The 27,948-nt window shown below is 36.1% G+C and overlaps 2 protein-coding genes across 3 annotated transcripts in view; one reads left to right on the top strand and one right to left on the bottom strand.

The window, feature by feature from the left end:
• Window positions 1-573: 573 nt before the first annotated feature.
• On the bottom strand, window positions 574-3,137 carry eny2 (ENY2 transcription and export complex 2 subunit). Of its 2 annotated transcripts, XM_066715955.1 has the most exons (6): window positions 3,011-3,132; window positions 2,720-2,792; window positions 2,277-2,354; window positions 2,082-2,152; window positions 1,498-1,572; window positions 574-846 (listed from the first exon to the last, which is right to left on the bottom strand). In XM_066715955.1, exons 3-6 carry the CDS (start codon window positions 2,342-2,344, stop codon window positions 770-772), a joined length of 291 nt encoding a protein of 96 aa, XP_066572052.1. In that variant the 5' UTR covers window positions 2,345-2,354; window positions 2,720-2,792; window positions 3,011-3,132; the 3' UTR covers window positions 574-769. The 2 variants fall into 2 exon arrangements, with proteins under 2 accessions (XP_066572052.1, XP_066572051.1); XM_066715954.1 differs by lacking the exon at window positions 2,720-2,792 and having other exon boundaries at window positions 3,011-3,137.
• Window positions 3,138-3,558: 421 nt separating this feature from the next.
• The window catches only part of nudcd1 (NudC domain containing 1), a 59,170-nt gene continuing 34,780 nt past the window's right edge, over window positions 3,559-27,948 (top strand). The window contains exons 1-5 of the mRNA XM_066715956.1: window positions 3,559-3,815; window positions 16,420-16,574; window positions 20,814-20,999; window positions 22,654-22,837; window positions 26,584-26,775. Of these exons, the coding sequence (XP_066572053.1) occupies window positions 3,701-3,815; window positions 16,420-16,574; window positions 20,814-20,999; window positions 22,654-22,837; window positions 26,584-26,775 (832 nt within the window). The 5' untranslated portion in view covers window positions 3,559-3,700. The remainder of the gene's footprint in view (window positions 3,816-16,419; window positions 16,575-20,813; window positions 21,000-22,653; window positions 22,838-26,583; window positions 26,776-27,948) is intronic.

Below are 27,948 nucleotides of genomic sequence, written 5' to 3' on the forward strand. Positions count from 1 at the left end.
TGAAATACTCAGACCGGCCCGCCTGGCACCAACAACCATGCCACGGTCAAAATTGCTTAAATCACCTTTCTTTCCCATTCAACATTCAGTTTGGAGTTCAGGAGATTGTCTTGACCAGGACCACACCCATAAATGCATTGAAGCAACTGCCATGTGATTGGTTGGTTAGATAATTGCATTAATGAGAAATTGAACAGGTGTTCCTAATAATCCTTTAGGTGAGTGTATGGTAACACATAAGCAAAAACACATGAAAGGGGAGAAATTAACCTTCAACATTTTTAAAATTGATCTGTCATTTCAAAACACTGTGTACCAGTTAACCTTAAATGAAAAAACCTGAGCTATGGTATGTACCACCAACAAACACATTTAAATCTTATTGTAATTTTTTTTTTTTTTTTAATAACCCTGATATTTAAGCACATTGATTTGGTTCTCCTTTATCGTGTGCTAAAAAACTACAAATTAGATCTATTAACATGAATGCAGAAACAAACTACATATAAGATTCCAGGTATAATAAAACTACCAGTAAAATATTCTTATAATCCAATGAAGCAGACACACACATGAACAATGTTGTTTTATTATTAAAATTGCATTATATATCACTAATTGTTTTGCAAAAAAGCAGCAATATCAAAAACTAGAGACAAAACAAAGGTAGCACTGATTAGTTTCAACTGTAGCATTATAGCAAAAGAAAAACACTTGATTTGTAAATGAAACAGAAAAAATGAAAAGAAAATAGCAGTAACTGTTTCATTCATAGGGTGGCATGCTGAGCTAAAAATGCTCTTATTCTCTGCAAAAGTTCTTTCTTCACGCTGTCTGGTACAAGAGCTAAAAGACAAAAAAATATGTATATTAATGAACACATTGCAAAGGGATATAGACTGTATGGTATTATACCTATATAATTGTACCCTATATCATCATATATCATTCTGGAGTCAATTAAGCACATCACCGGAATATTATACCAATTTCCCTGTACTCATATTCTCTGCAGGCAACGTTTATCCTCCACATACAGGAATCAGAACATCATTTACAGAACAGTGTAACCTTTCATTCTAAAAAGACGATTTCTTCTACATGCAATTCAAGAGCACTATACAAAACCTATTAACCTTTTACCCGGTTAAGGGTCTGTTCATGATTTGGAGGAATATGAAAAAGAAGCAAAACAATCATATCTGCTTCTTAGCATTATTATATTCCAAGCACAGATTTTATGCTCTGAAATTGTATTTTGCAGTTATCTAATGTGATGAAAATTAAAGATCTTGACTGCAGAAAATAGCTTACCGGCTTCCCTTCTGAAATAGTGCTTAGTCTTTACATGATGGAGCATAATCTGGTTCTATATTGTAAGATGCATATTGTACACGAGACTGAAGTGAGTAATTAACATAGCAATCGGCTCAAGCAACCACACCATTTTACGATAACCCCTTATATCGACATTACTGCATATATTAGATAAAATACCTCGTCCTTTCGGTGTGATTTCTGCAACCAAGTCTTCCACCGTCACATGATCCAACCCTTTTTCCCGGATCACATCTGCAAAATAATAACATCTCTCAGCGGTGTGCAAAGCCTGGTCCTGCAGGGCTGCAATGCATTTGTTTTGTTGTTGCACCCCAAGTTATCAAATTAAAAGAATTTCAATGCCTTGCTCACATCTCAGGTCATAGGCAGTGCCAGAGATCTGTAAAATCATCAGAATTTGGCTATGTACTGCAGTTCAATTAGCCAATTTAATATCAGGTGACCATGTTAACTCGCTTTTGATGATATTATTTGACTTTCTGCTACAATTAGATTGCTGCACAGAACAATGATTTAAGTCTTGTCGTATTTTCTGGAAGGGGTATAGAATGGCATTAACAGTGGTATTTGACAACTAAAAGTGAAGAACATCGATTATTCAACACCAGTGAAGGAAATTATGGAAATGGACTGACCTGTGGACAGAGGATATGCATTATGCACATAATCACATTTTCTGGGTTTATCTGCTGGTCCCAGTTTGCAGACGTCTCGCTAATTCAATCACCTAATGAACTCACCTTTGCAGTGCGCTTTTAACTGGTCCTTCCATCCGCATTCAATAAGTTTGGCTCGGAGCAACTCCTTCAATCTGTGTAATATGAAATCATAAAGCAGTCAGCTCATTGCATATTCATGAACAGTTTCCTAATAGCTGCTAGGCGAGGAATAAGGCTATATGCACATACAGCATTGCAAGAAACAGTTTTCCTCACCGCTCTCGTTCACCCATTTCTATTAGTTTCTGGTTTATTGTTGCTCTCATTTGCGCGTCTTTACTCATGTTCTTCACTCTGTAACCAAAAAAGCAGAAACATTGAGGTTAGCAACATTGTTATATAATTCACCCCGAAGAAAAACAGATACCAATTGATTGATTTACGTCATAACGGCACTGTTGTTTTAATAACACGATGACAGCGACACAAAAATTTGATTTGTAAAGAACTGGAAAGGGTTTAAAATGTATCAATAGGACATCGGGCAATGGCGGATACAAAATAACAAGCACATGCGAGGTACCAGAAAATGAAAGAAAACAATCAGCCCTCACTAAACACTGAAACCATTGCATTGCCATTTTGTTTGTGTCAATTGTTAATGCTTTTCTATGGACCCCCTCGTCTACTGCGATCATTCACAGCAGTCAGTTACTCACTTTGAATCCAGTAAATGGACAGACTAACAGTCTTCCTTTGTTCGTGAGTGTGTCAACAAACCGACCGCATTATCTACGACAGTAAAAGTTGGATTTCAAACATTTGTAAGAAAGCACAATCATCAAGTCAGATATAAACGGCGGGTTAAGTCACAGGCATGAAATCATTTGTTTTCTTTCACTACTTCGCAGAAAGGCATTTTTCGTTTCAAACATATTATACATGCATCGTTTCAGTGACAGCATTCACTCATTTTAACTTCGAAAGCAAACATATTAAAAATAACTCACCAAAAACCACTGAGGTTTAATTGATGTTACATGCAATGTTTTGTGTTTCTTTTTTACTTCGCTCCCTGGGAAACAACTCCCAGTAACACGCCGTACCGACACTGCTGAGATTCCGGCGCACAACAATATTGACTGAGGAATATAGGTTCCGCTTTCGTCAGCATTGCACTCTGGGAAATGCTGTACATTTAATGACAGAAAAGTGAATTTTTAATATTTTTAATATTAACTTAATATTAATTAATTGAATGTTAATTTGTTCTGTAGACCCATACTTATTTAGAACTTCACGGAAAATTTACATTGACATATTTCTGTATGGTATAGCATTTTGTCCAACACAGACGAAGACAGTTTAGCCTTAAGCAATACAAAGTATGTCTTTAAAGTTTAAGTATGGTATGTTATTACTGTAAAGACAAATTTAAAAATGATTAAATTAACAGTGCCCAGGAAAAAGGTACCATAAAAAGCATACATAAAACTACAAATCCCACAACCTTCAAATAGCTGTTGTCCTGTTATAATGTTCCGAAGTGAAACAAACAGGAAGCGCATGGGTTACTGGTAAGGTAGACTGGGAAACTGTAGTGCAGAAACATACAGTGTACTTTTTTTTTTTAGACAAAATTCAACTAAAATACACACACGCACACACACATATAGGTTATCGTATAGTTTTAGGAGAAGATGGCTGCTTCAAATTATTCTCTGAAGGTGAACAGACAACTACTGGATCCCAACTTTGAGAGTTATAGGTTGTCTCTGGACCCTTTACCAATGTACAACATTGAGCTTGATTCAGGTGAGCCAGCTGATGCATCTTTTTCGTTTTTTTATTTTATTTTTACATTTATGTTTTTATTGTTGTTGATTTATATTTGATTGCGATCATTTTCAAGTGGATTAAAATGTTCTGTACATTGTATTGGTCATCGAATGTTCTAACCTTGTCTTAGAAATTGATAAAACCTAAAATTACAACATCCTCCTTTTTATAGTAAATATCTGGTTAATCTGTAGCAAGCACATAGCAATTATTGAGACTGTAAATTATATCCGCTTTTTATAATAACACATTAATGCCACGGTACAGCAGTGAATCTTACTTACCCTTACTGGTTTACCAGAACATTTTGCACATCACCAGTGCAGTTGATGGCTGGCATTTATTTAAGCAAGTAAAGCAGCAAATCTCACCTGGAATGTAAACAGTGTAAATAAGTAAGAAAAACATATTATTCATATGATAGTGATTTGCTAAATATGTATTTATATGTTGTGCTGATCCAGTAATTGATATGACTGATAATGATGTTGCTACTAACATCTTGCACTGCTACAACCCCACATGGCATCTGTATTGGAACAATTAGTAATCTTATCTGGTTCTTATCCAGCTGATGACATATCCATCTGAAAGAATCAATGACATTATTTGCACTGTTTTTGCTTGAGAACACAAAATATTATGTCCCAGGTTTAATAATACATTAAATATTAATGCTTGGACAAGATTGAGACATTAGAATCTATGAATCAGACATCTCCTGAACTTCACTTTATTTTAAATTGGTATAACCTTGCTAAATGAAATAACAGAGAAATGTAAATAACGTTACAGATGATAATGTTTAATATCCACAACATATACCCATATAAAAGCCTGCACTGAACCATGAATGTAATGTAAAACTTGAATTTTGAGCTATAGACTTAGGCTCTAAATAAAATGGTACACTAGTATTACTTTTAAAATATAAAGAAGGATTAGTCACCATCCAACTTTATGGTACTTTTTTTGTTCCAGTTTTTTTTTTTTTTTTTACATAGGCCCTATTTCATGTTTAATGGCAAGTGATATTAGACCCCTCAGTTCATTACTTGAATTGATTTTTGATTACCCTTAATCATGTAGCCTACTTAGTAGTTTACAGATTCCACAGAGATCAGTTTCAGTACATCAAGTGCTAAAATACAATTTAATACATTTTATGGTAACATGTAATCGTTGATACCCTGATGTAAATAGGTCTGCTGGTTCTGGCGATCTGCAAACTGATTTTCAGATTTTTCCAGTTTCTCTAAAATCCTATATGGTGCTGTGTTGAAAGAATATTAAAGGGTATTTGGAGCATTTCATCTATGCATATACTTAGGCTATAATTTGTGAGCTACACTTGGATGAGTGAACCCTAGGTGGAGGTCTGTAGGGTAATTCTTTAGTTTTTTCTGTGTATATTCTCATTTTACTTAGCAACATACCATCATCAGGAAAATCAAAATATTCATCTGCATTTTCCGGTGCTTGGAAAAACAAAACCTGGAATTACAGCTGTTCATGACATGCCCCAATGGGGTTTAATGGTGATTAGAGCAGATGGAAGTTCCCATGAATATTACATCTTGTTTATTTTTGCAATTAAATATCCAGAGAAAAATCTGAAATAGTGTTCTGCCCAGTCAAGGCAGTGTGGATAATGCATGTCTGTTTAAATTCTTGTGAATTCAAACCCGATATACAGTAACAATAAGCAGAACAATGGTTTTACATAGGCCCCACTTGCCCTGAAGTGTTCACCTTAATATAGAATCTGACAGAATCTGGATGTAAAATGAGGGACACAGGGACGTCAGATGTTTTGAACATTGATATTATCGTGTAATACCACAGGATGGCAGAAGTGCATTGTTAATACTTCTGTCTGCAAAAAGAACATTTTTACAACATTTCTATTGTGAAGAAGTTTCTGTAGGATTTAAAACAAATGTAACGAATATGTGTGTAGTATAGTATAACGTATTTTATTATAGTATTGACCAACTTATAATTTGACTTATTCGTAATTGCCTCTAATTACAATACATTTATAATATAATGAACACCTTTTTCTACTCATATTTTCAATCCATATATATATATATATATATATATATATAACTATTTTTAAATGTAGTTTAAACCCCAACTGGTTATTTGAGTTGACCATATTTACATTTGTTTGGCAGGGTAATTTATATGCAAATGTATATGTATTTATACTTATTCAAAGAACAGAAGAGTCCTTACGGTAATAATTAATTCTGCAAGCTTGGCTCAGACTGTTCACATCACACCTTTTCCTGCATGCAGGAGAAGTATCTTCAAACACTATCCGAGACATCACAAGATAGGAGCAAGAGACTTCAGGCTACAGTAAAATATGCAGTAATGAGCTGTCCATACTTCTCAGACAGCGATGGATTTTAGCATTGGTAATCCTGTCTTTTATTTTCCTAACTTCTTGTCAGAGATGGAAGCAGTATTTTCAGTACTATTAATTTTTCGTGAAGAATCTTTACAGTTTCAAACTGGACTGTTACAGAAAAAAAATCGTCTTTAATCTGATATATTTTAATAATAAATACATATATAATGCAAAATGTGTTACAGAAACTGTAGACAACACAAAGAAGCATGGACAGATGTATTCTTGGAATAACAAAGACAAAAAAAAATGAATGGATCCGAGAACAAACGAAAATACGTGACATCATTGAAAAGGTGAAAATGTTAAAATGGCAATGGGACAGACACATTGAAAGAAGAACAGATCAAACATCTACAAAGGAAGCTGTTGAATGGATCCCAAGAAATGAAAAAAATACCTAGAAGATTACAAAATAGAAGACGGGAAGATGAATTATATGAATTATATATATATATATATATACAGTGAGGGAAAAAAGTATTTGATCCCCTGCTGATTTTGTAATGATCAGTCTATAATTTTAATGGTAGGTGTATTTTAACAGTGATAGACAGAATATCAACAAAAAAATCCAGAGAAACGCATTTCAAAAAAGTTATAAATTGATTTGCATGTTAATGAGTGAAATAAGTATTTGATCCCCTATCAATCAGCAAGATTTCTGGCTGCCACTTGTCTTTTATACAGGTAACGAGCTGAGATTAGGAGCACTCCCATTAAGATCGTTACCTGTATAAAAGACACCTGTCCACAGAAGCAATCAATCAATCAGATTCCAAACTCTCCACCATGACCAAGACCAAAGAGCTGTCCAAGGATGTCAGGGACAAGATTGTAGACCTACACAAGGCTGGAATGGGCTACAAGACCATCGCCAAGCAGCTTGGTGAGAAGGTGACAACAGTTGGTGCGATTATTCGCAAATGGAAGAAACACAAAATAACTGTCAGTCTCCCTCGGTCTGGGGCTCCATGCAAGATCTCACCTCGTGGAATCGCATTTCAAAAAAGTTATAAATTGATTTGCATGTTAATGAGTGAAATAAGTATTTGACCCCTTCAACTTAGTACTTGGTGGCAAAACCCTTGTTGGCAATCACAGAGGTCAGATCCTCTCAAAGTCATTCGGGTTTCGAGGCTGACGTTTGGCAACTCGAACCTTCAGCTCCCTCCACAGATTTTCTATGGGATTAAGGTCTGGAGACTGGCTAGGCCACTCCAGGACCTTAATGTGCTTCTTCTTGAGCCACTCCTTTGTTGCCTTGGCTGTGTGTTTTGGGTCATTGTCATGCTAGAATACCCATCCACGACCCATTTTCAATGCCCTGGCTGAGGGAAGGAGGTTCTCACCCAAGATTTGACGGTACATGGCCCCGTCCATCGTCCCTTTGATGCGGTGCAGTTGTCCTGTCCCCTTAGCAGAAAAACACCCCCAAAGCATAATGTTTCCACCTCCATGTTTGACGGTGGGGATGGTGTTCTTGGGGTCATTCATCCTCCTCCAAACACGGTGAGTTGAGTTGAAGCCAAAGAGCTCGATTTTGGTCTCATCTGACCACAACACTTTTACCCAGTTCTCCTCTGAATCATTCAGATGTTCATTGGCAAACTTCAGATGGGCCTGTACATTTCTTGAGCAGGGGGACCTTGCGGGCACTGCAGGATTTCAGTCCTTCACGGCGTAGTGTGTTACCAATTGTTTTCTTGGTGACTATGGTCCCAGCTGCCTTGGGATCATTAACAAGATCCTCCCGTGTAGTTCTGGGCTGATTCCTCACCGTTCTCATGATCATTGAAACTCCACGAGGTGAGATCTTGCATGGAGCCCCAGACCGAGGGAGACTGACAGTTATTTTGTGTTTCTTCCATTTGCGAATAATCGCACCAACTGTTGTCACCTTCTCACCAAGCTGCTTGGCGATGGTCTTGTAGCCCATTCCAGCCTTGTGTAGGTCTACAATCTTGTCCCTGACATCCTTGGACAGCTCTTTGGTCTTGGTCATGGTGGAGAGTTTGGAATCTGATTGATTGATTGCTTCTGTGGACAGGTGTCTTTTATACAGGTAACGAGCTTAATGGGAGTGCTCCTAATCTCAGCTCGTTACCTGTATAAAAGACAAGTGGCAGCCAGAAATCTTGCTGATTGATAGGGGATCAAATACTTATTTCACTCATTAACATGCAAATCAATTTATAACTTTTTTGAAATGCGTTTCTCTGGATTTTTTTGTTGATATTCTGTCTATCACTGTTAAAATACACCTACCATTAAAATTATAGACTGATCATTTCTTTGTCAGTGGGCAAACGTACAAAATCAGCAGGGGATCAAATACTTTTTTCCCTCACTGTGTGTATATATATATATATATATATATATATATATATATATATATATATATATATATATATATATATATGCAAAGTTTAATAATTCATCTTCCCACCTCTATGTACATATATATGTACATATATATATATATATGTGGATAGAGTAAACTGAAAGTGAAATTATATCTCTGTCTTTGGTTAGCAATTCTGCCATTTCATTTTCAGGGATTAATAGGATATTTTCCACTGTGCTAACAACAGTGCTCAAAGTAGGAAGCATTTTAGTCACCATGGTGACCATTTTTGTGATTGGATAAGGATAAAGTTTATTTTAGGTGCCTGAAGGTGACCACGTTGTGTTATTAGCCTGCATATGAGAATAAGCACATAACCATTCTCTTGCCGGATCTTTATTAGCAGGTTATTTCCAGGAGTCCATCATAAGTTCAATATTCAATCAACAGTGAGGAGTTACAGCCATTTGAGTAGTAGAGACTTTTCTTAGGAAATGATTGTTATTTAATTCAATGTGTTATTATCATTATTATTAATAATAATAATCATAATATTATTATTGATATTGAGATGGACATGGGACAGTGACAGTAATGGTGACAATTTCCAATATAGTATAGGGGATGATGATAGGTTTCTCTCACGAAATGGACTACTACATGACTTCTATAATTACTAATTAAGTAAGTCATTTGTAAATAATAATGATATATAACATACACTTTGCTGAAGCTTGCAACAACTATGCAATAATCTGCATACGTGTGTGGTTGTGTATAGCATTTTGTTTTGCTCTTGTATGGTAATGCTTCTTATTATAAATAAGGAAATATAAAAGCATACTTAGTTATTTAATTTCACAAGAAATTTAAATTCAATGCCATATAATCCAAACATAAATGGTACAGACAGTTCAGACATTAATCTCTGAATTCAGACAATAACCTCTCCCCAGAAATTACCAATGCAATTTATTTGAAAGAAACTTTTAAATACTACAATTAATTGAATATACAATATTTTTTTTCTGAGCAAATGGCAGACATTTTTGTATTTAATTTAAAAAGTAAAAGTTTCATGAAAACTCAGCTTTTGTTTTTACGGCTTAGGGAGATGCTATTGAGTTCCAAAAAGTGAAGTCTACATCATGAGTGCAAATGATATCCATCAATATCATTATTGAGTTAGCTTATTATACACCATCCAATTTCAGTTAACCCACAAATTGTGGTGGTGGCTCTCATATTTACACACACACAAACATATTAAATGCATCATGCATGCACTGTAAAAGTAGTTGGTTTGTGCATCAATAAGTCTATTCTTCCCTTGCTTTCTTTCTACATTGACATTTCAGGGTTTTGTAAGGAAATAGAATTTTCTTACCAGTACAATTGTATACCTTACCTTTTGTCCTTTTGCCTTTAGCTTTTGCTGTTAGAGTACTGTTATATTTCACACTGCACATTAATTCAATAGCTTGAAGTTCTCTCAGTTAAACCCCAATTAGAACAGTATGTTACTATCTCTTTACAAAGCTATATAAACTATAATTACTTTCTTTTCCCATGGCATAGTTGCCAGTATCTGGAAAGTCAACATTTTATGAAATTCCATGCAATTATAAGGAGTCTAAGCCTACAGTAGGAATACATTAGCACTGAAGAATAATTTTACATTGGTTTTAATAAGTTTTAGAAAGCACAGAAATGCATTCTGCCACAGGAAATTAAGAAGCTTTTTGGCATCACATACACATATAGGAGTGGTTGGCTTTAATGTATTAAGTAAAAAGCAATAACGATAATATAAAATATATGAATGAATTAAATGCATTTACTCATACAACTTGTTATTTAATGTATTGCTTAATGTACAGCCCTTGGCTGAATAATGTAGACTCAGTCATGGTTTAATTTATCTTAAAAGTCACTTTCTATTACTAATAATTAAAATGGATAGGCTAATTTGTATTATTTACGATACATGGGTCGGTTAAAAGTTTGATTTGGTCTATGTGTAACTGTGGTAATGTATCTGCTTTATGATTTACCATAATATGAAAATATGTGGCTATACAACATGTAAGTAGGTTTAGTTCCAACTATACAATACAGTAAAGGAAAACTTGAACTCGGGACATGCCACTTTAGGCCTGTTCTATGGGCGTGGCTTCCGGGATGGGCGGGCACCGAGAGAATCTGCGAGCCAATCAGGGCACTTGTTGTTCAAGATCAAACAGGCGGAAGCGCCGCATCTGAGAACGGGATTAAAACACCCGCTAAAGGAAACTACAAAACTGTACTCAGTTGCTGCTGCATTTTCAGTAAGATGCCACTTTCTTTTAATCAGAAATGTAACCGCTGTGATGTACAGGTGTGTAGTTTGCTATTAGCGGGTGTGTCACAGTTTTAGTTATTTACAAACCTGTACTGTGTAGCGACTACAAATATGAGTAGCAGAAAAAATAAGACAATAAAAACAAAAGCCGCCATTGATTACAGCTGTGTATTTTCATTTTTGTATGTCTTCGCTGACAACCTTATCCAGGCGTTTTCTATTAGCCGGTGGATCAGTGCTGGTATCTTCGGTTATATGTGAACCAGAACAATGCAAGTCTCTTATTCAGGGACGCTTTACATCAGCGTTTACTTGTCATGTGCACTTTGTATTGCGCTGTTTTGTAAGACGCCTTGGATAAGGATGTCTGCCAATCAATCAGTCAATCAATAAATATTATTATTATTATATTAATAATAATAATAATAATAATAATAATAATAATAATATAATATGTGTAGCGCGGTGCATTCAATAAAAACAGCCACTGGCTAATACAAAACTACAAAATGAACATCATAGTGGTTACATTAATTATTAGAATAAACGATCAACTGAAGAATGAAGCCGCACTGAGTTCAGTTCTGTAGTTTTGTATTAGCTGGTGGGTCAAAGATTTGATTCAATCCAGCCCCTAGTTTGCCTGCATAATGTCGGTTGATGTGTAATTGTTCACTGGATGTGTCCCATTGTGATATGTGGTTGTGAAGCAAATATATATTTCACTTATTGATATAAGTTGTTCGACTCCGAAATGACTCAGATTGCTCATTTCAGGTATTTAGTTTTCTACATTTTCTGGTGGAAGACCCCCAGACCCCCGCCGTGAATTCCTCATTATGCCTCGCCCTCACTTTCCTGGCTATGCCACTGATCCATACATAAATACTCTTTACAGTACACGTTGTAATATGACATTGTAATGTAATTGTGTATATGTCAGTTGTATATATGTCAATCTACATCATTGATTTTCCACAGTGCCAGCTGTGATAGTGGCTTGACGTTCCCATAACGTCCCCTACTGTAGTTTGAAAGGAGCCTGTAGCATAATAGGCTAAAGCGGCACATTATTGTCATAATAGTCCCCTTTCTCTTTTATAGATGGCGATATGGTGCGCATTCAATCCAATTGCGTCATGCGTGTGTGATCTGTGATTAGTAATGAATAATTCACTGATGGTTTCGTTATGCTGTTGCGTAAATGTTATATAGATATATAGAAAACCTAGGAAACATTACATTGAATAGCTTTACGGGTTCTTGTGGCAATTAAATTAATCAATTAATGGCAATTGCCACTAATTGCCACTAACATTGCAACCTTATTTGTGTGTGTGTCAATGTAACGGTGCAGAGCAGTACAGTAGTGTATCATTATCATGTCCGTGTTATATAGGCCACTGTGTCTATGATAAAGGCAAACGCTGGCCACCTGCTACTAGATAATTGATTATTCACATAGTTCATATGTTTCTAGAATAATATTTTCTTCCAATCCTAAATGTTTGCGCTACATTGTGAAAGTTTTTTTTCCCCATTATACAGCCTATACTACTGTTGCTGACATTAAAATAGTTCAGTTTAGTTTTTAATGGCAAAGTATTTATATTTATTTTCGTTTCTTAAGTTAATTTAGAAAAACGTTTGCAGCATTTTTGTTTGTTAAATTAAAGTTTTTGTTTTTTTAAAATGACGACAAAGCGGCCAGCGGCCGACAGTGAGTTGATCACGTTTGAAAAATTTAGCCTCTAAAATCAACACTTGACTTGCCCACAATAAAATCCATAGATATAAAACACTTCAAGCATATCACACAATGTTAGTTTAAATGTTTATTATCACCACCACAGTAAAAAGGCATTTTTGTCAAGCTGACCAGCTGCTCTGCTGCTCGCAATGGAGTGTACGGGCTGTACGATCTAAACACATACAATAAAACACGCAGGTTATCTGACCTCAAAAATCAAGGCGTCACCACAGAACATGGCCATTCTTATGTCCAATAGTTAGACTAATGACAATAAAGTCCAATCAATCGAAAAACAAGACAGCCTCCTAGTCTTAACTTGGCTACAGCCAGAAGAACAGTGTTTTACAGAGCATCGTGGAGAAAAATCCCAGCATCCACAGTGGACGGTTTCAGTCAGACGCGCTGCTGCCGCCGCCGCTGGACGCGGCCGTGTTTTGTGGAGGTTGACTTGCTGCTGCTGGACGTGTCCGTAAGCGTCCGTCCCACTGAGGACACGATTCACTATCAGACTTGGAGGTGTGCGCTTGACTTGAGACACAGGAGGAGATCAGAGACATTGTGTCGTGTGCGATCATGAAGAAATTACAAGTTTATTAGCAGCACGGCGTGAAATCCACGTACAGAAACAATGACTGCTTACAGTTAATATCCGAGTGCATTAAAAACTGATTTCACAGGACCGGTGCAGCGCCTGACTAGTTAAAATAAACTGAAGGATAATAATCGGATCGTAGCAGCCGGTGTTATTAATATTGTATGACAGCTGGCCGGTGTTCAGGCTGTGTTGTGTGAATGTGTGCAGGACAATCCAGACACAGTCAGTGTGAAGGAACATGATTTAGTTAACGAGTCCATTTACAATTTCAATTAATGAATAAATTAATACAGCAGATGTGGGTTTCCTCTAAAACAGGACTGGTTTAATAAATGCATCCATACACGCCATGACTGAGACGCGCGCACTTTAGTTCAATTAAAGCTGCTATATTGTATCCGGATGATTAATCGTGAAACGTGTGTATTTTGTTTTAACTGTAACTTGCCCGGGTTAAGGACGTCTGATAAGAACATTATAAATAATACGGCAAAAAGTATTGTTTGCAGTTACAAATCTGTAGTAAGAGAAATAAGTTAAGGGAGTCACGCTGTGCCGTTTAAAATACATATATACTAGCACAAATGATGACGATAATAATAATATATATTTGGTATTTATTTTAATGTTGCACATGGAGACGTAATGATGTCACGTTTAGCTCTTCCTAATATCTCCGAACAGAAACGTGTATTTATTACGCTGTTTACAATCATGTAAAGCACAAAGAATAAAACAGACACAAAGTCCTCTCCACGTCAGGCTGTATCGCTCGTACTGTTGTTCTCTGTCTCTGTTTTTAAAACGAAACACAAACCAAACCCACAGTCGCTGCTCCTCCATCACAGGGACGGATCACAGCGGCCTGGTTTACAGAAACCGCTCTGGGGCGCTTAAGCCAGTGGAACCCAGGCATAACACCGTGCGAGCCGGTCTGCGCAGGCGCGTAGCATGCTCTGCGTGGGAAACCTGTGTGTGCGTGCGTGAGCAGACTGTGTCACGCGCGTCAGTGTGATATACAACGTCTTTCTATGTTTGTTTTACCATCATCAACTTCTCATAGTTTCTTTAAATTAATTAATGTCTAAAATATGAAAAGGAGGAGGAGCCTAAACAGGCCCGATGCCCGGCCCGCGTGTGAACTATGACGTGAAAATTGGCCCGAAGCCCCCCGGCCCGAGGGGCGTAAATAAGCCGGGGCCCGTCGGGCTGAAATGTAGGGCTCTAATCCAGAGTCTCCAGATGCTTTACCTGTTTGTACATCTTCATCATAGCAATTATACAGCTGCTGACAGTGTAATTCGCCCACGGGCGTGTTTATACCCTATTCAGTGGGGCTTATATTTTCTGTCAGCCCCCAAAATATTACGACAAAGACGTACGAAGCAACGGAGAACAGCGTCCAAACTCCCCCCCATTACGCATGTGTAGAAACACCGTTTTCCAGCCCCTATAACTGTCGGTGAGAAGCGCCGAGCAGCCTGTAGAGAGAGATACGTGAATTGTAGAAATACTGTACTGTCCCAACACCGGCTACAAAATGAATCAATCAAAATCCACATTCAATCCATGTGAGTGCGTTGTATCCAAATGTATCAAACATGGGGGGAGGGGGTGACCACATTTTACGTTACGATATATTCATTTTTCGACCCCCCCACACCCTTCTATTTTTGTCTCTTTGGGGGGTCCAAGTCTTAATTAGGGGGCATCAACCCCCCCAATCCACCCATTAATTCGAGCCCTGTATAGGCTGAATATATATCATTGTAGGGAGTGCGAGTGAGGTGCAATAATATACACTCGATAGTAGCACTTTTCCCACGAAAGATCTGATAAGAAGGGATCAATAGTTAAGACAGGAAAGGAAGAAAGCAAGAGCAGAATAAACGAGTTAAACAAGTCATGAAACCAAAACGAACACTGACACATTGCTGAACAAAACACAATATAAAATGACATTCAATATCGACATATTTTCTCTCTGTGCACGAATAGTAAGCAACATTTCGTTTGTGTGGATGTTGGGCGCAACATCTACTGTATTATTATCGCGCTGTACAGTTATTTCACGGACACAGAGCCGCGGAGGTTTAGACACTAGAGCAGCTGAGCGCATTGTCCGCGGGTTACTCCAGATATTTTCTTGATTTAATGCAGCGAAAATGTAACCACTCCCACTGTATTGTTGGGCAGGATTAACTACAACTTTAAACAGCCAATAATAGCAAACTACACAACTGTACACCATGGGATTTACTTAAAAACTTAGAAGAGAGTAGCATCTAACGAAACATGAAAGCGCTGAGTACAGTGTGTAGTGTTGTAGTAGCGGCTGTGAAAGCTGTGTTTTATTCTCTCGCATTGTGCCAGAAAGGAGCTGCGAGAAGGTCGATTTTCGGCGCAAATGGGGAAAGATGTAATATCGCGATGGTTTAGCAGCGCGATTTCCACTCGCAGACATGCGCTAATGCTTCTGCCAGCCACTCGCAGCGCCACCATTTTTGTTTTAATCGGGCCCTAGGAGCTGAAACAGATTTTTATAGAGCATGGAAGTTATGCATTTTCTTTAGCCCCACTCCTGCTTAGTCCATTTCCTGCCAAAGTTTGAACATGTCATTTTGAGATAGAAGAGCTAAGCAGGCCTGCTCATACAAGTAGGTAACAGTATTTAACATAATAAACAGAAGGAGCAAAGTTGAGAACTAGCTGACATCACATGCACCTCTGAGGTGAACTGAGGTCTTACAGCCAGCCCAGGCAACATTGCACAGCAGTCAGACTCTCCACCAGCTGCGTCAGCTGGGTAGTTCCCTCACAATTTAGCATGAGCCTGACGTGGGAATGTTTCAGGGTTTTGGTTGATTTGAGATCAGCTGACCCATCTCATAGTACTCCTGATATTCATGTTATTATTATTTTTTTATTATTATTTTTGTCATTTAGCTGACACTCTTATCCAGGGCGACTTACATTTGTACCCAATGCTAATGCTGGGCATTTTACTAGAGCAATCTAAGTGAAGTACCTGGCTCAAGGGTACAACAGCATGTCCTGGAGGTCTCCAGTGTTCTGTACTTGTGTCATTCTGAACATAACCACTCTTTCTGTTTCTTTTTTCCCAGCTGTGGCCGAGATTAAACTTCGTGATAATCAGTACACCCTAGATCACATGCGTGCCTTTGGCATGTATAACTATCTCCACATTGACCCTTGGTATGAGGACAGCGTGTACTATGTTGACCAGAAGGACAGAGTTTTGAATCTCACTGTCACCTTGGTAAGCCTTTTATAAACCCGTATGTTATCTCACACTCATTTTGTGTCTCTGAAAGCAGAATGGTGTGGGTTGTCAATTACATTTGTGTTCAGTGTCCACAGCCCTACGAAGATGATCAAACCTTTCTGTAAAAGGTCTGGGCCCGAACTTCACCTGAACTTGCAGTATAGCAAGTATGTTGTTTAATAATAGTGTTCAGTCTTGCATTCCGAACCAATGCAAACTTGATTATTGTAAAATTACAAGTAGATATAACGACTTATAATAGATACAATACATTTAATCATAATCTTAAAATTTTTGTATCGTGTATGTTTTTTTTCCCATTTCAGAATAGTTCTAATAAGATAGTACCAGATGTGTAGTTTAAATACAATTCTAAATATAAAACTCTGCTAACAGAAAAACATTTAATTTTCCTTATTAGCTTTGATTTTATCTGCCTCATAATGATTTTATCCTGGTAGTACCCCACTGCAGTTTAATTAAACAGATTGCTCAATAGTAAGTCTCTAAAGCAATTTAATTGCCCATGTTTTATTGATGTTTAAGTATTTAAATTAAATCCTACTGGGATTTTGTGCTAAATGTAATTGGCAAGCAGTATCAAGGTAGAGTTTCCAAGAGGAAAGCATTAAGAGTTTAAGAAAAGGGTCAGTATCCACCACTAGGATTTAGTGTGTCTGAAGGATTGACAGTCTAATCTTTGATTTCTTTCGTTTGCCAATTAGGATTGAGTTTTTATTCTTTATTTGAAAGATGTGTTTGTGTCACTGTGAACCCCTATAAGGTAATTTTACAAACCGGTCAGATGCCTTTGAAGAAATGATGGCCTTTGCAAAACGCACAAATTACTGAATTATTGAATGAAGTCATACATCCAGGTACAGTCACAGAATGACTGGACTGTGGAGAAGGGAAATGACAAGACCTGCATAATGATGCATGTTAAACTAAATGACAAAACTGACAAAATTACATTTTGTGTGTAGGTTGGCAAATTAAGTTATTGGTCCCCAGAAACACAATAATTGAAGAAAGAAACAACCTCGATGTATACTTAGATTAAACTGAAATATCACTGACATATATTTCCTCTGGGGGTTGGCACACTAATGTAATGTAATGTAACATCACTTTTTAGTCATAAGACAATTTAGCTAAGCAATGTTTAGCAAAAGTTTCAAAAGGTTTCAAAAAGGAGTTACAGATCTCTAAATTATTATTTGGATTGCCTTACATTAGATATGTGAAATAGAATTGTAAGATCTCAGCTCTCTCTGTTATTGCTTGGAAATAGTTAATTTAAAAAAAAAGCTCTGTACACAATTGGAGAAAAAAAGTGTGTGTGTGTGTGTATATATATATATATATATATATGTATATGTATATATGTATATACACATCTGTCTTACAAACTGTCAAGACATTTGCTGTATTTTGATATCTAAAACAAAATGAATTGCATCGTTTGGTGGCTTTCTTGGCTTCGACATTTGCCAGATCATCATTTTGATTAATGTAAGGTTGTTTATCAGCTCTGTTTGTATGAAAATGCTTGAGAGATGTGAGTGACTTACTATAAAAGCCTCTATTTTTGCCATGTTAACCCTGATACTAAAGACTGGGCTCTCTGTAAGAACACTTTCCCCAGGCACTCTCTGAGGCATATGACTGTCAGATCAGCAGTGCATAGCGGATAATTCTGGCCTCGGAGATAGAGTAGAATGAATAAGGATCAAAGAAAAGAATTTTACAGAGCACACATATCAAGATAAGCAGCCTAAAAGGAGATATGGGGCAGTTTGTTTACGAGTGTATATGTGCTTGTATATGGATGGAGGTGGTTGGGGCACTGGAAAAAGAGAGGCTAAATCTCCTTATAGCCAAACTGCTATGGAATATTGAAGTCTTATATTAAATCTTCCTACCAAACCAACAGTGACATTTACCAAAAAGGGCTTATAATCTCTATCTATATCCTTTATATGTGCTTTATCCAATGGAAGAAAAGGTGATAGGGATAAGTTATACATTAAATTACATCTTTACTGGACAGGACGGGGTTAATCTGAGACTTTTTTTTTTTTTTTTTTCTGGATCACTCCACATTGAATGTAATGTTCATACACCAAACTGTATTAATCATTATCTTTATTGAACAGATTGTAACTACATGGATATACCTAAAATAATAGAACTGGATGCTAAAGTGCATTACATTTTAATACACTGAATATATATAGACTGGAAATTAAAGAAACACAGCAATTTTTGTATGGCTATCTCCATTGTTTTTAATATGAAAGTTAGAAACACTAGGGCCATTGCAAATTTAATTTCCATTAATGCTCTGCAGTAAGTTTAGAGACACATAATAGCCCATGATAGAACTAGATTAATTGGTAACACTTTAAAATAAGGTGGTGTGATACCACAGAATTAACACATCAGTACCTCATGCACATAATTTGAGTTCTGATGTTGAGCACATGAACCCTAACCCTCCCATCCAAGGGGGATAATGGATATAAGCACCAGACTGAAATTCAGAAATTAGATCACCTAATGAAGGCTGAAGACTAGACGACACGTCAGTTACTGCTTAAGACTTCCATAACCTAAGAAACCGTGATATATGTTGAGTTTGTCTTGCTTTCCCTTCGAGCCCTACACTAGTTTTTAAAGGAACTAAGGGAAAGAAGGCTAACTGAATGAATACCACAGGATTAACACATGAATATGTCATGCACTTCATCTGAAATCTGATGTTAATTACATGACATGTATAACAAGAATAGGTTTTTGTGTCAGTTTAGCTTTCTTCCCCTTAATTCTCTTTGAAGTAGGTGTAGTGCTAAGTGTAGGGAAAGTCAGATGCATATATTAATTAATAAGGAATCACACTACCTTATTTTAAAGTGTGACTGATTAGGACATGATACAGTCCTTAAAAGAAGACCAAATCTGTTCTTGCAATTGATAAAAAATGTCTATTAAAATGTATAATATTCCCATTATACCACAACTAATACAATGAAACCGAGAAAAATGAAAGTAACTTTCCATGATGTGTTCACACATACTAATACAGTATGTGAAATCTTATATTCTACCTCATCCTCAGAAATGTGTGAAATACATATTTAAATTGCTGCCCAGGACTGAAATGATTCAACAAAATAGTCACTGTGCTTATGTCATTATTCTAAATAAGACCCATTTGGGATTGCTGATATCTGTAATGTTTTTGAAGGCGCCTTCTTAAAATGTCTTGTTTAGCTCCTAAAAAACACAAGATAAGGTGAATAAGAGACAGTACGTGTTTGCTATAGAAAGTTGTTATGCATTTGTAGTACTTGCCTGTGAAATAGTTCTCAGAAACTGTATAATGTGTATGAATATATTCACGGCTGTCTGTTTTAGTAACTGTGACAGGTGTTGAGCTGAGGTATTTGTCACTTCAGAAGTAGTAAAAAAAAAAAAAAAAAAAAAAAAAAAAAAAGCTGTGTTTGTGTTCAGGTTTGGCTACTTTTCCAAATGGGTTAAATTCACAGAAGAGTGACAGACATTGAATACATTATCTGGCTAACAGAACCTTCTGATAATTGTCAAAGTGCGTCTTCCTCATTTTCCTTCTCTGCTGGCTTCATTCATTTTGTAGCATAGCGCTTTCTGGCAAATCTCAAGCGCTGTTTACGTGCACATTCATAAGTTTTAGTTCTTAATTGATCTAGTGAATTCTTTGATAGTTTAATTAGAACAGTAATTAAGATAGTAAATCAAATCTAGGTAGCCTACATTTTCACTTTATATATTTTCCCTTAACAGGGTATTTATATTAATGTTGAAAAGTAGATGAATACAATGCTTTCAAAATTGTGCAGTTGATGTTTTCTCCCAGTGCTTTGCTATTTCACTGGTCTTTGGCTTGTACAGAGCTTTAGACCCAGCTCGTTCTGCTTAAAAGATTATATTTATAACAGCTCAATTGACCTCTCTACAGCTGTAAATGAAAGGTTCCATTCCTAAAGTACATAATGCTGTAATGTGAATAGGTCAATATGATTTGAATTTGAATGCTTTGGTTTTCTCTGTTTTGGCCAGGAATAAGAAAAATACCCATACTTTTCTTATAACATGAAACATAACCTCATAATAAACTAGTTTCTTTAGAACAATACTTTAAACTATAACTGTATATTAATACATTTTTGATTTGATTGTTTTAAATTGAAGGACACGGCGCTGGGAAAACCCAGAGAGGTGTTCCGCATGCCCTCTGATCTGAGCTGCTATGAGAATCGCCTTTGTGCCTCCATGAGTTTCCCATCCTCCACCTGGCTGGCCCTGTCTGATGGCACTGGAAAGCTGTATCTTCTGAGAACCAGCAAGAGGGGTGAAAGTGCTCACACACAATGGGAGGTAAAACAGAACTTTTGCATATGATACTTTTGGAAAAAAAGGCCACACAGACGCGTATTTTATTGTACATGACATGAAAGGTTTACTATTCTGCTGAATAGTTTAAATTGTAATGAATTGTTATGAATCTGTTAGGTTTTTAATGTTTTTTTATCCGGTGTCACTTTTGATGGATGTTAGTCCGGGCTGCAGCTTTGAAGGATTTACAAATATTGAAACGTGTCTGACTCCGGCACTAAAATGAAATGTATTTTTACTGGCAGACATTATCGGAATGCTCAGTCATGCTTTTGTGCTAGCTGGCATTCGAGGCAAATACGATTTTTCTTGCCCCATGAGCACAATGTCTCATCCTGTTATTTCAGGAGGAAATTGCCCAAAAACGGCTTACTCAGTGGAAGCTTTCCACATATTCATAAAGGAGGCCTAAAATTACAAGGATTTTAGTGGTAATAGCTAAATATGAATATGAATCAAATAATATCACAGGTTTAATGATAAGCCAACACAGAATTAAAAATGAAGGATTCCTCCATAGCCTTGGGTCAATGGAGTTTTTCATTATTAATCTGCATGTGCTGGACTCCTGCCATGTATGGTACAAAGCTGAGTTAAGGCTATCATCTTGAAATGAAAATCTGTAGTAATCATACAGGTTGTGCACTTGATTGACTCCTTCTAATCGTATTAACATTCACAGCACAATAATCTCAGTAATATGCCACAGTGTGTCTTAAATTGAACTCTTTGTAAGCCATGTTCTTACTCAACAGCAATATAGGAATGTTCTCTCATATTATTAGATAAATAAAAGAGAACAAACAAATCCAGGCTAATACTTACAAGTAATGGGACTCCTGAATGATTAAATTGCCTTGTGAATGTTGAGCCCTAAAAAGCAAACACTGCTGGTTCAAATTCACTTTTTTTTTTTTCATAGTTATTTGTGTTACTTGGATTCCCACCAAAGTGGCACACAATCGAGCACTGCCTACATTAGATGGGCTTGCAATATGTTTATTAATTAAGTTCAAGAAAGACTGGACAGAGTTATGTTTGCTAACTTTCATGAGTAGACCAAAGGCAGACTATTTCTGAAACAAGACTTTAGTGTAGAAAAAGTTCAGATTTAAAAATATTGTTCTAATAATGGTTCAGAAATCCTATGTAATTAAAAGCTTGGAATGGAAACCAAGGCATCCGGGGAGTCAGCACTGAGAAATCATGTACTAATTCATCACCCACAAACCACAGGGGACCACTACAGTGTAGAAGATAAAGCGAAGGTGTAAAAGGTGTGAAAGCTTTGATAATTGGATAGGTTCAGGTCTGAATATCTCTGAATTTAAAAACTGTACAGGACTGTGGAAGTTTTTTCATTGCTTATTTGACCCAAAATATATTCTAAGGCCCAGAAATGGTCACCTAATTTAATTAAACCAAACTCGCCACCCTATCTTTTTAAATGTAATTAAGATCCTCATCTCCAAACCACCTCTCGCATTCAACAGATTTGTATTTTATAAAATGATTTCTTGATAAGGGAGTTTTACACACTGTAACATGTAGCTTCCCCCTTCTATGTCCTCTTTTTCAAATTCATTCGATATTATAATGATATTCATAATTCTCTTCTCTTTCGGTAATGTTTCAGATTTTTTTTAACCAAGATATCGGTGAGCCGTTTATCATCATTAACAGCCTTTCGTATGTGAATTCTGATATTCACTCTGTGGAGGTTCTCCTGCTGCGGATTGACAAGGATGAATCAAATGTGAAAGGAAGTGGGTTTTCGGTGACAATTGAATGGCTCAGAGTAACTAATACTAGCCGACAGGGTAAGTGCCTCTTTAACATCTTGTTTCCCCCCTCTGACTTGTTAAAGTGGGATAGGATTTGTTATATTACATCAGTGATAAATGTATCTGTTGCTAAACTGAGCTAATTCCCAGTATACTTCATGTCAAATTATACTTTTAACATGTTTCTTTAAATCTCTATACAAAGATGACCATTGTAAGCTTAACTACAATTATGTATCCTTCTTGCAAATATCACTTCCTAATACATTTACAGAATGTACAGAAACTCAGACATTTTGGAACCTGACATGTCTCGAAAATGTGAGGCAGGGACTTTTAATAAGGCACTTTAAATCGCCTACATTCATCTAGTGTCCAGGATTACTAACATTGTGTGTAAAGATACAATTTCACAGAATAAATAGTTTTTATATTGTCTATTTGTGCCACAAATAGACATTATAAAACTACTAATTCTGTGTAATTGCTTCTTTACACATGTTTTGTGGACAGCACTACTGAAGTGAAATTTAAATAAATGAAGAACTAATATTACATAAATAAATACATACATTTAAATTTAGCATAAATGGGTGTTATCCTGTACTTGACCTTTAGCATCGATACCAACCAGCATTTTCACTCAGTTAATGGAACTAATGAAGGGAACAGGTTTGATGCTGCACTGTGCTTGTGTGTGTATTCTGTCAGTTTGCTCTCTTCACACTGTGTTTGATATAACTTACTAGAAGGCTCATTACTGATGTTTTGTCAATAAAATACTGTGTAGTGAATTGATGTCTGTAAGTTTAGCCCAGTATGTTTCCCCCCTCTCATCTTTTCCCCACCAGTATTTCCAGAGTGTGATTTTTCACACTAAATGGTTTTCCTTGTCCCTCTGTAATTTGTTTGCTGTTCTGAAGATTCATCAGTTTGAGCACTGACTGATAAATGGTTAGTGCTGCAGGGAGCATTTGTCAAGCATTCTCAAAAAAATGAAAAATAAAAAAACTGTACCAAGTGAAGTATAACCCCCCCAACAAAAACAAAAACACACACAAAAAAAAACAGATTTGCTTGTGCCTTGAATGCTTGTGGTGATTAGAGTATAACTGTGCAGCTGTCAATTAGAATGAATAGCACTTGTAATTCCATAGTGGGTTTCTGGAGCTGTCAAAGGAACCATCCATCACCAGATAGATAAATCCCTGTTTCACATAATTCATTTAACCTCATCGGTGACAAACCCATGCATTTTGTAATAGTTGGGAATGGGGGTGCAAGGAGGGCAATAACTTAAGTGGAAGGATGAATTACAACGAAAAACTGCGATTTCACTAAGGATTTCAGTGTTTATTTTGAATTACAAGGTGCAATTATTTTCAGCTGAAATGCCATAGTTCTTAAGAAATATAGATGCCAGTTTAACTTGGTCTTTAATAGCTGTCTGCTTTATTTGTAATACTTTTTATTAAACTTTATTTTATATATGTAATTTGGTTCAGTATTTCCACATTACACTTTTGCCAAAATAAGAATGCTATGTAAAAATCAAACCATTAAAACATTTTAAGTGAAATATTTTTTTTTAATGTATTTTCTTGCAAGGTTTATTTGTTGGTTGGTGTGGGAGAGCTACACCAAATATGTAAACAAATGATGATCGACTATTGTCGGCACACAACATTAATGTGGCATTATGTCCCAAAAACACAAGACTCATTTGTTTCTTCACTGCTTTTACTTTCAAGGTGTATCATAACCTGTGTTTCAGTCAGCTGTCTCACAGGAAATACTTGTAGTACAAATATTGGGAAGAACAAATATATTCAAATGCATAAATAAACAGCTTGAACACAGAACCATTGTATGATAACGCTTACGGTCTCTGAAAATAAGCTGGCCGACCGAACGGGCATGTGAGATAATTGCTCCGGGCCTCTGCTGACACAAAGGGTTGCGACAACTTGCAAATAAAAACGGGAGAAACACCAAGCCTTGTCATTTGATATCCACTCCCTATCAATCTCCTTGTGTTTTCAGGACTTCCAGTGGAAAGTGATAAACAAACTGATTCAGTTCTAGGGCCCAATTAAATAAAAATAAGTATATTGTGCTTTGAATCTCTCTCCGAAGCAAAGCGCTTTTGGCGAATATCCCTCTGTGCCTCCTTGCATGTATAGTTAAAATATAGAATGCTTACAATAACTGAAGTAACAAATTAATACAATGAGATGTGGTTTCCAACATCCTTACAAATTAAAGTATTGTTCGTGTGCAGAGAGTAAATGTGTTAATAATGCATGGCATTTTATATTAATCATGTTTTTGCCTCAATTTGTCAATTTAATTTATTCATGGTTTTACTTATTCTTCTGCTTCTGGCTTTATCTGTCTGCCTGTTTGTTTTAGTGATTTGTTTGCGTATTTTTCCAATTTATTTATTTTTATGTGTTTGTTCATTTTTCTCATAACTTTTTTTGTATTCTGTTCTTAATTGTTTTCTTAACTAAATGTCTGTCATTAATTCTTTCTGAGGGGTGGTAGAAGGTTCTGGTAGAGTGTGTTCTGGGGATGTGGTTGCTTCACTTGTACTTATTAGAATTAAACGTTTTTGTTTGCTGATCATATAACCAAGAACCATGTTTTGAAACAAAAAAATATATTTATTGTAGTCATTATCAAGTATTATAAGTAACAGAATAGGTGGGTTGTGTTCCTTTCAGTTGTAAATAGAAAACAAATCAACATTACAGCATTTCTATAGTTAAGCTTTGACTGTTGTGTTACATCCATTTTTTCTAAGCATTTACAAGCTCACAGTCTACTGTACAACCATGCAAAAGTAACACACTCACCCACACTCAATGATTTAATTGAAACCAATTCTAATTGAATTAGATTCAACATTTTTTAGATTTTCAATAATCGATGCATTGATTCATTATTGCATTCATTATGATGTCCCAGTGGAAGAAAGAGTGAAATTAACTATATCTTAAAAAACAGAAAACATATAATAGAAGACTGCACTGTCCTAAACAGATTCAATACTGGAAATGATCACAGAATATTGAGTTCACCTCAATATTAAAGTGCAAGGAAGAATACTCATGAAGAAACTAAACAAGTTGATTGACATCCTGAACTTCCAAAATCATCTAATGGAGTACAAATTGGAATGGAAGAATTGATGTCGTATACTTCATGACCAACAAGAAGACCGAGATTCATCAGAAATGTGCAACAAAATCACGAGTAACACAAGAGAAACTGCAAGAGAATTTGGAGGAATTGATACCTTACAAGATAAACAGATCTTTCAAGAGAAAAGAAAACTTATAAAGAAAAGAAGAGAAATAAAATACAGTCAGGACCACAAATCAAAAGTTATATACATTTGAACTGTGCAAAACAGTAAGGAAACATTTTACAGAATATTAAATAAACCATTGAAAATAATAAAAAGCAGCGTATTTAGGAAATAAATAAGTCTTTGCCCTGAAAAATTATGATGTTATAACAATCATCAAGAGAGTTGTTGAATTCTACAGAAACCTATTTACTAGTAATTATAACAGTAAACAGGATGGCATATAGGCAGTAGTTTGGAGTAGGGCTCTGTTATGCTAATATTTTGGTAATATACTGTAATTAACTCTGTCAAATATACATATGTTAAGGAGAATCTTAATAAGTTACAGCACAGTTGGGTTGATTTAATATTTGCTTTACTATTCATCTTATGTACGAATCTTCTCTTCTGTGTTTTGTATCTATAGATCAAGAAAAAAAGTATGAGATTTCCAGGAGATGTGTTTTACAAGGGAAGTCAGTTCCTCACTATGCTGCCATTGAACCCAAGGGAGAAGGGTTAATGATTGCATCTGAGAAGCCTTTCAAATTAATTGAGGTTGATGGGAAACCAGTTGAAGACAGCGTAGATAAACCAATGGAAGTTGAGGAGAAAACAGGTAGGTAAATGTCTTGTTTAAATGCAAGGAAATTGGGGTCCTAAATGGCTCAAACAATAATGGAGAGCAACTATTCCTATAAACTATTCCACATCTGGGATTTTTGTAATTGCTGCGAGTGTGAGCTCTGAAGCAGTAACTTGCAATTGGCAATCCGTGATGACAGAATTTGATGTTACTGAAAATACAAAAAGTTATTCTATGGCTCCCATTGTGGCTGTCCAAGCAACTGGGATGATTCAGTGTTATTGGCGAAAGCTTAATCGAATCCTAAATTAACAAATTTAGCCACAAAATGAAACCAAAATTACATTCCAAATGTGGGGAAGAAAGGCAGATAAAACACATGGTTAACATATTTCTGTCTTCCTCTGCTGTGTTCCTTTTAGGTTTTCAAAATGTTACTTTTCTCCTTCATTTAGAAGTGCAAATTTAAACAAATGATTATTTTTTTTAATGAAATAACTATAACCACGCTGTTTGCATGCAGAACTATTTACTGTAGCACGTGTATTCAGAAAACGTCACAACGTATCCTATGGCTGTAATACACAAAATATTATTTCTGCCCAGTGTTATTGATACATGAAAAACAAAAACATGATAACACCCTGCAGGGCATACTGAATAATAATGGAAAACTATGTTAATATCTCACTTTTGTGTAAATTCATACTTGTCATTTATCGAACACATTCAACACCAATGTTCTGTCTAATAATGGAAGTGTCAGACTGCTGTACTGCACTGAAATGTTTGTCTGACCTATTTTTGAATATTAATAGAGACCTGTTTTATGTCATTGTTATTTGATAAGGCAGAGATAGTGTAGAAATTTTGAAAATGCCAAGAGTGACACGGCCAATCGTGACATCTGAAGTGCATGTCGTGTTCCTGCAAATGAATGTGGCCATTTAGAAGACTGATGAAAAACTGACTTTCTTAGTTCATATTAATGAAATGCTGCTTCAAGGAGAATCATTTTGTGCAGAATGGAGAAAATATTACGTTTGTAGACATTTTTCTTCTCTCAAAACGGGTATCCTTGCAACATATCTGACATCAACAATTGTGTGTGTATAAATACATATTATTTATTTCTTAGCAGACGCCCTATTGTATAATTGGGCACTGTATTTTCCATGATTTAAATATTATTTTAAAAGCCTAGAC

Source organism: Amia ocellicauda, chromosome 10 (assembly GCF_036373705.1).
Source record: "Amia ocellicauda isolate fAmiCal2 chromosome 10, fAmiCal2.hap1, whole genome shotgun sequence".
In the NCBI taxonomy this organism is placed as follows: domain Eukaryota; kingdom Metazoa; phylum Chordata; class Actinopteri; order Amiiformes; family Amiidae; genus Amia; species Amia ocellicauda.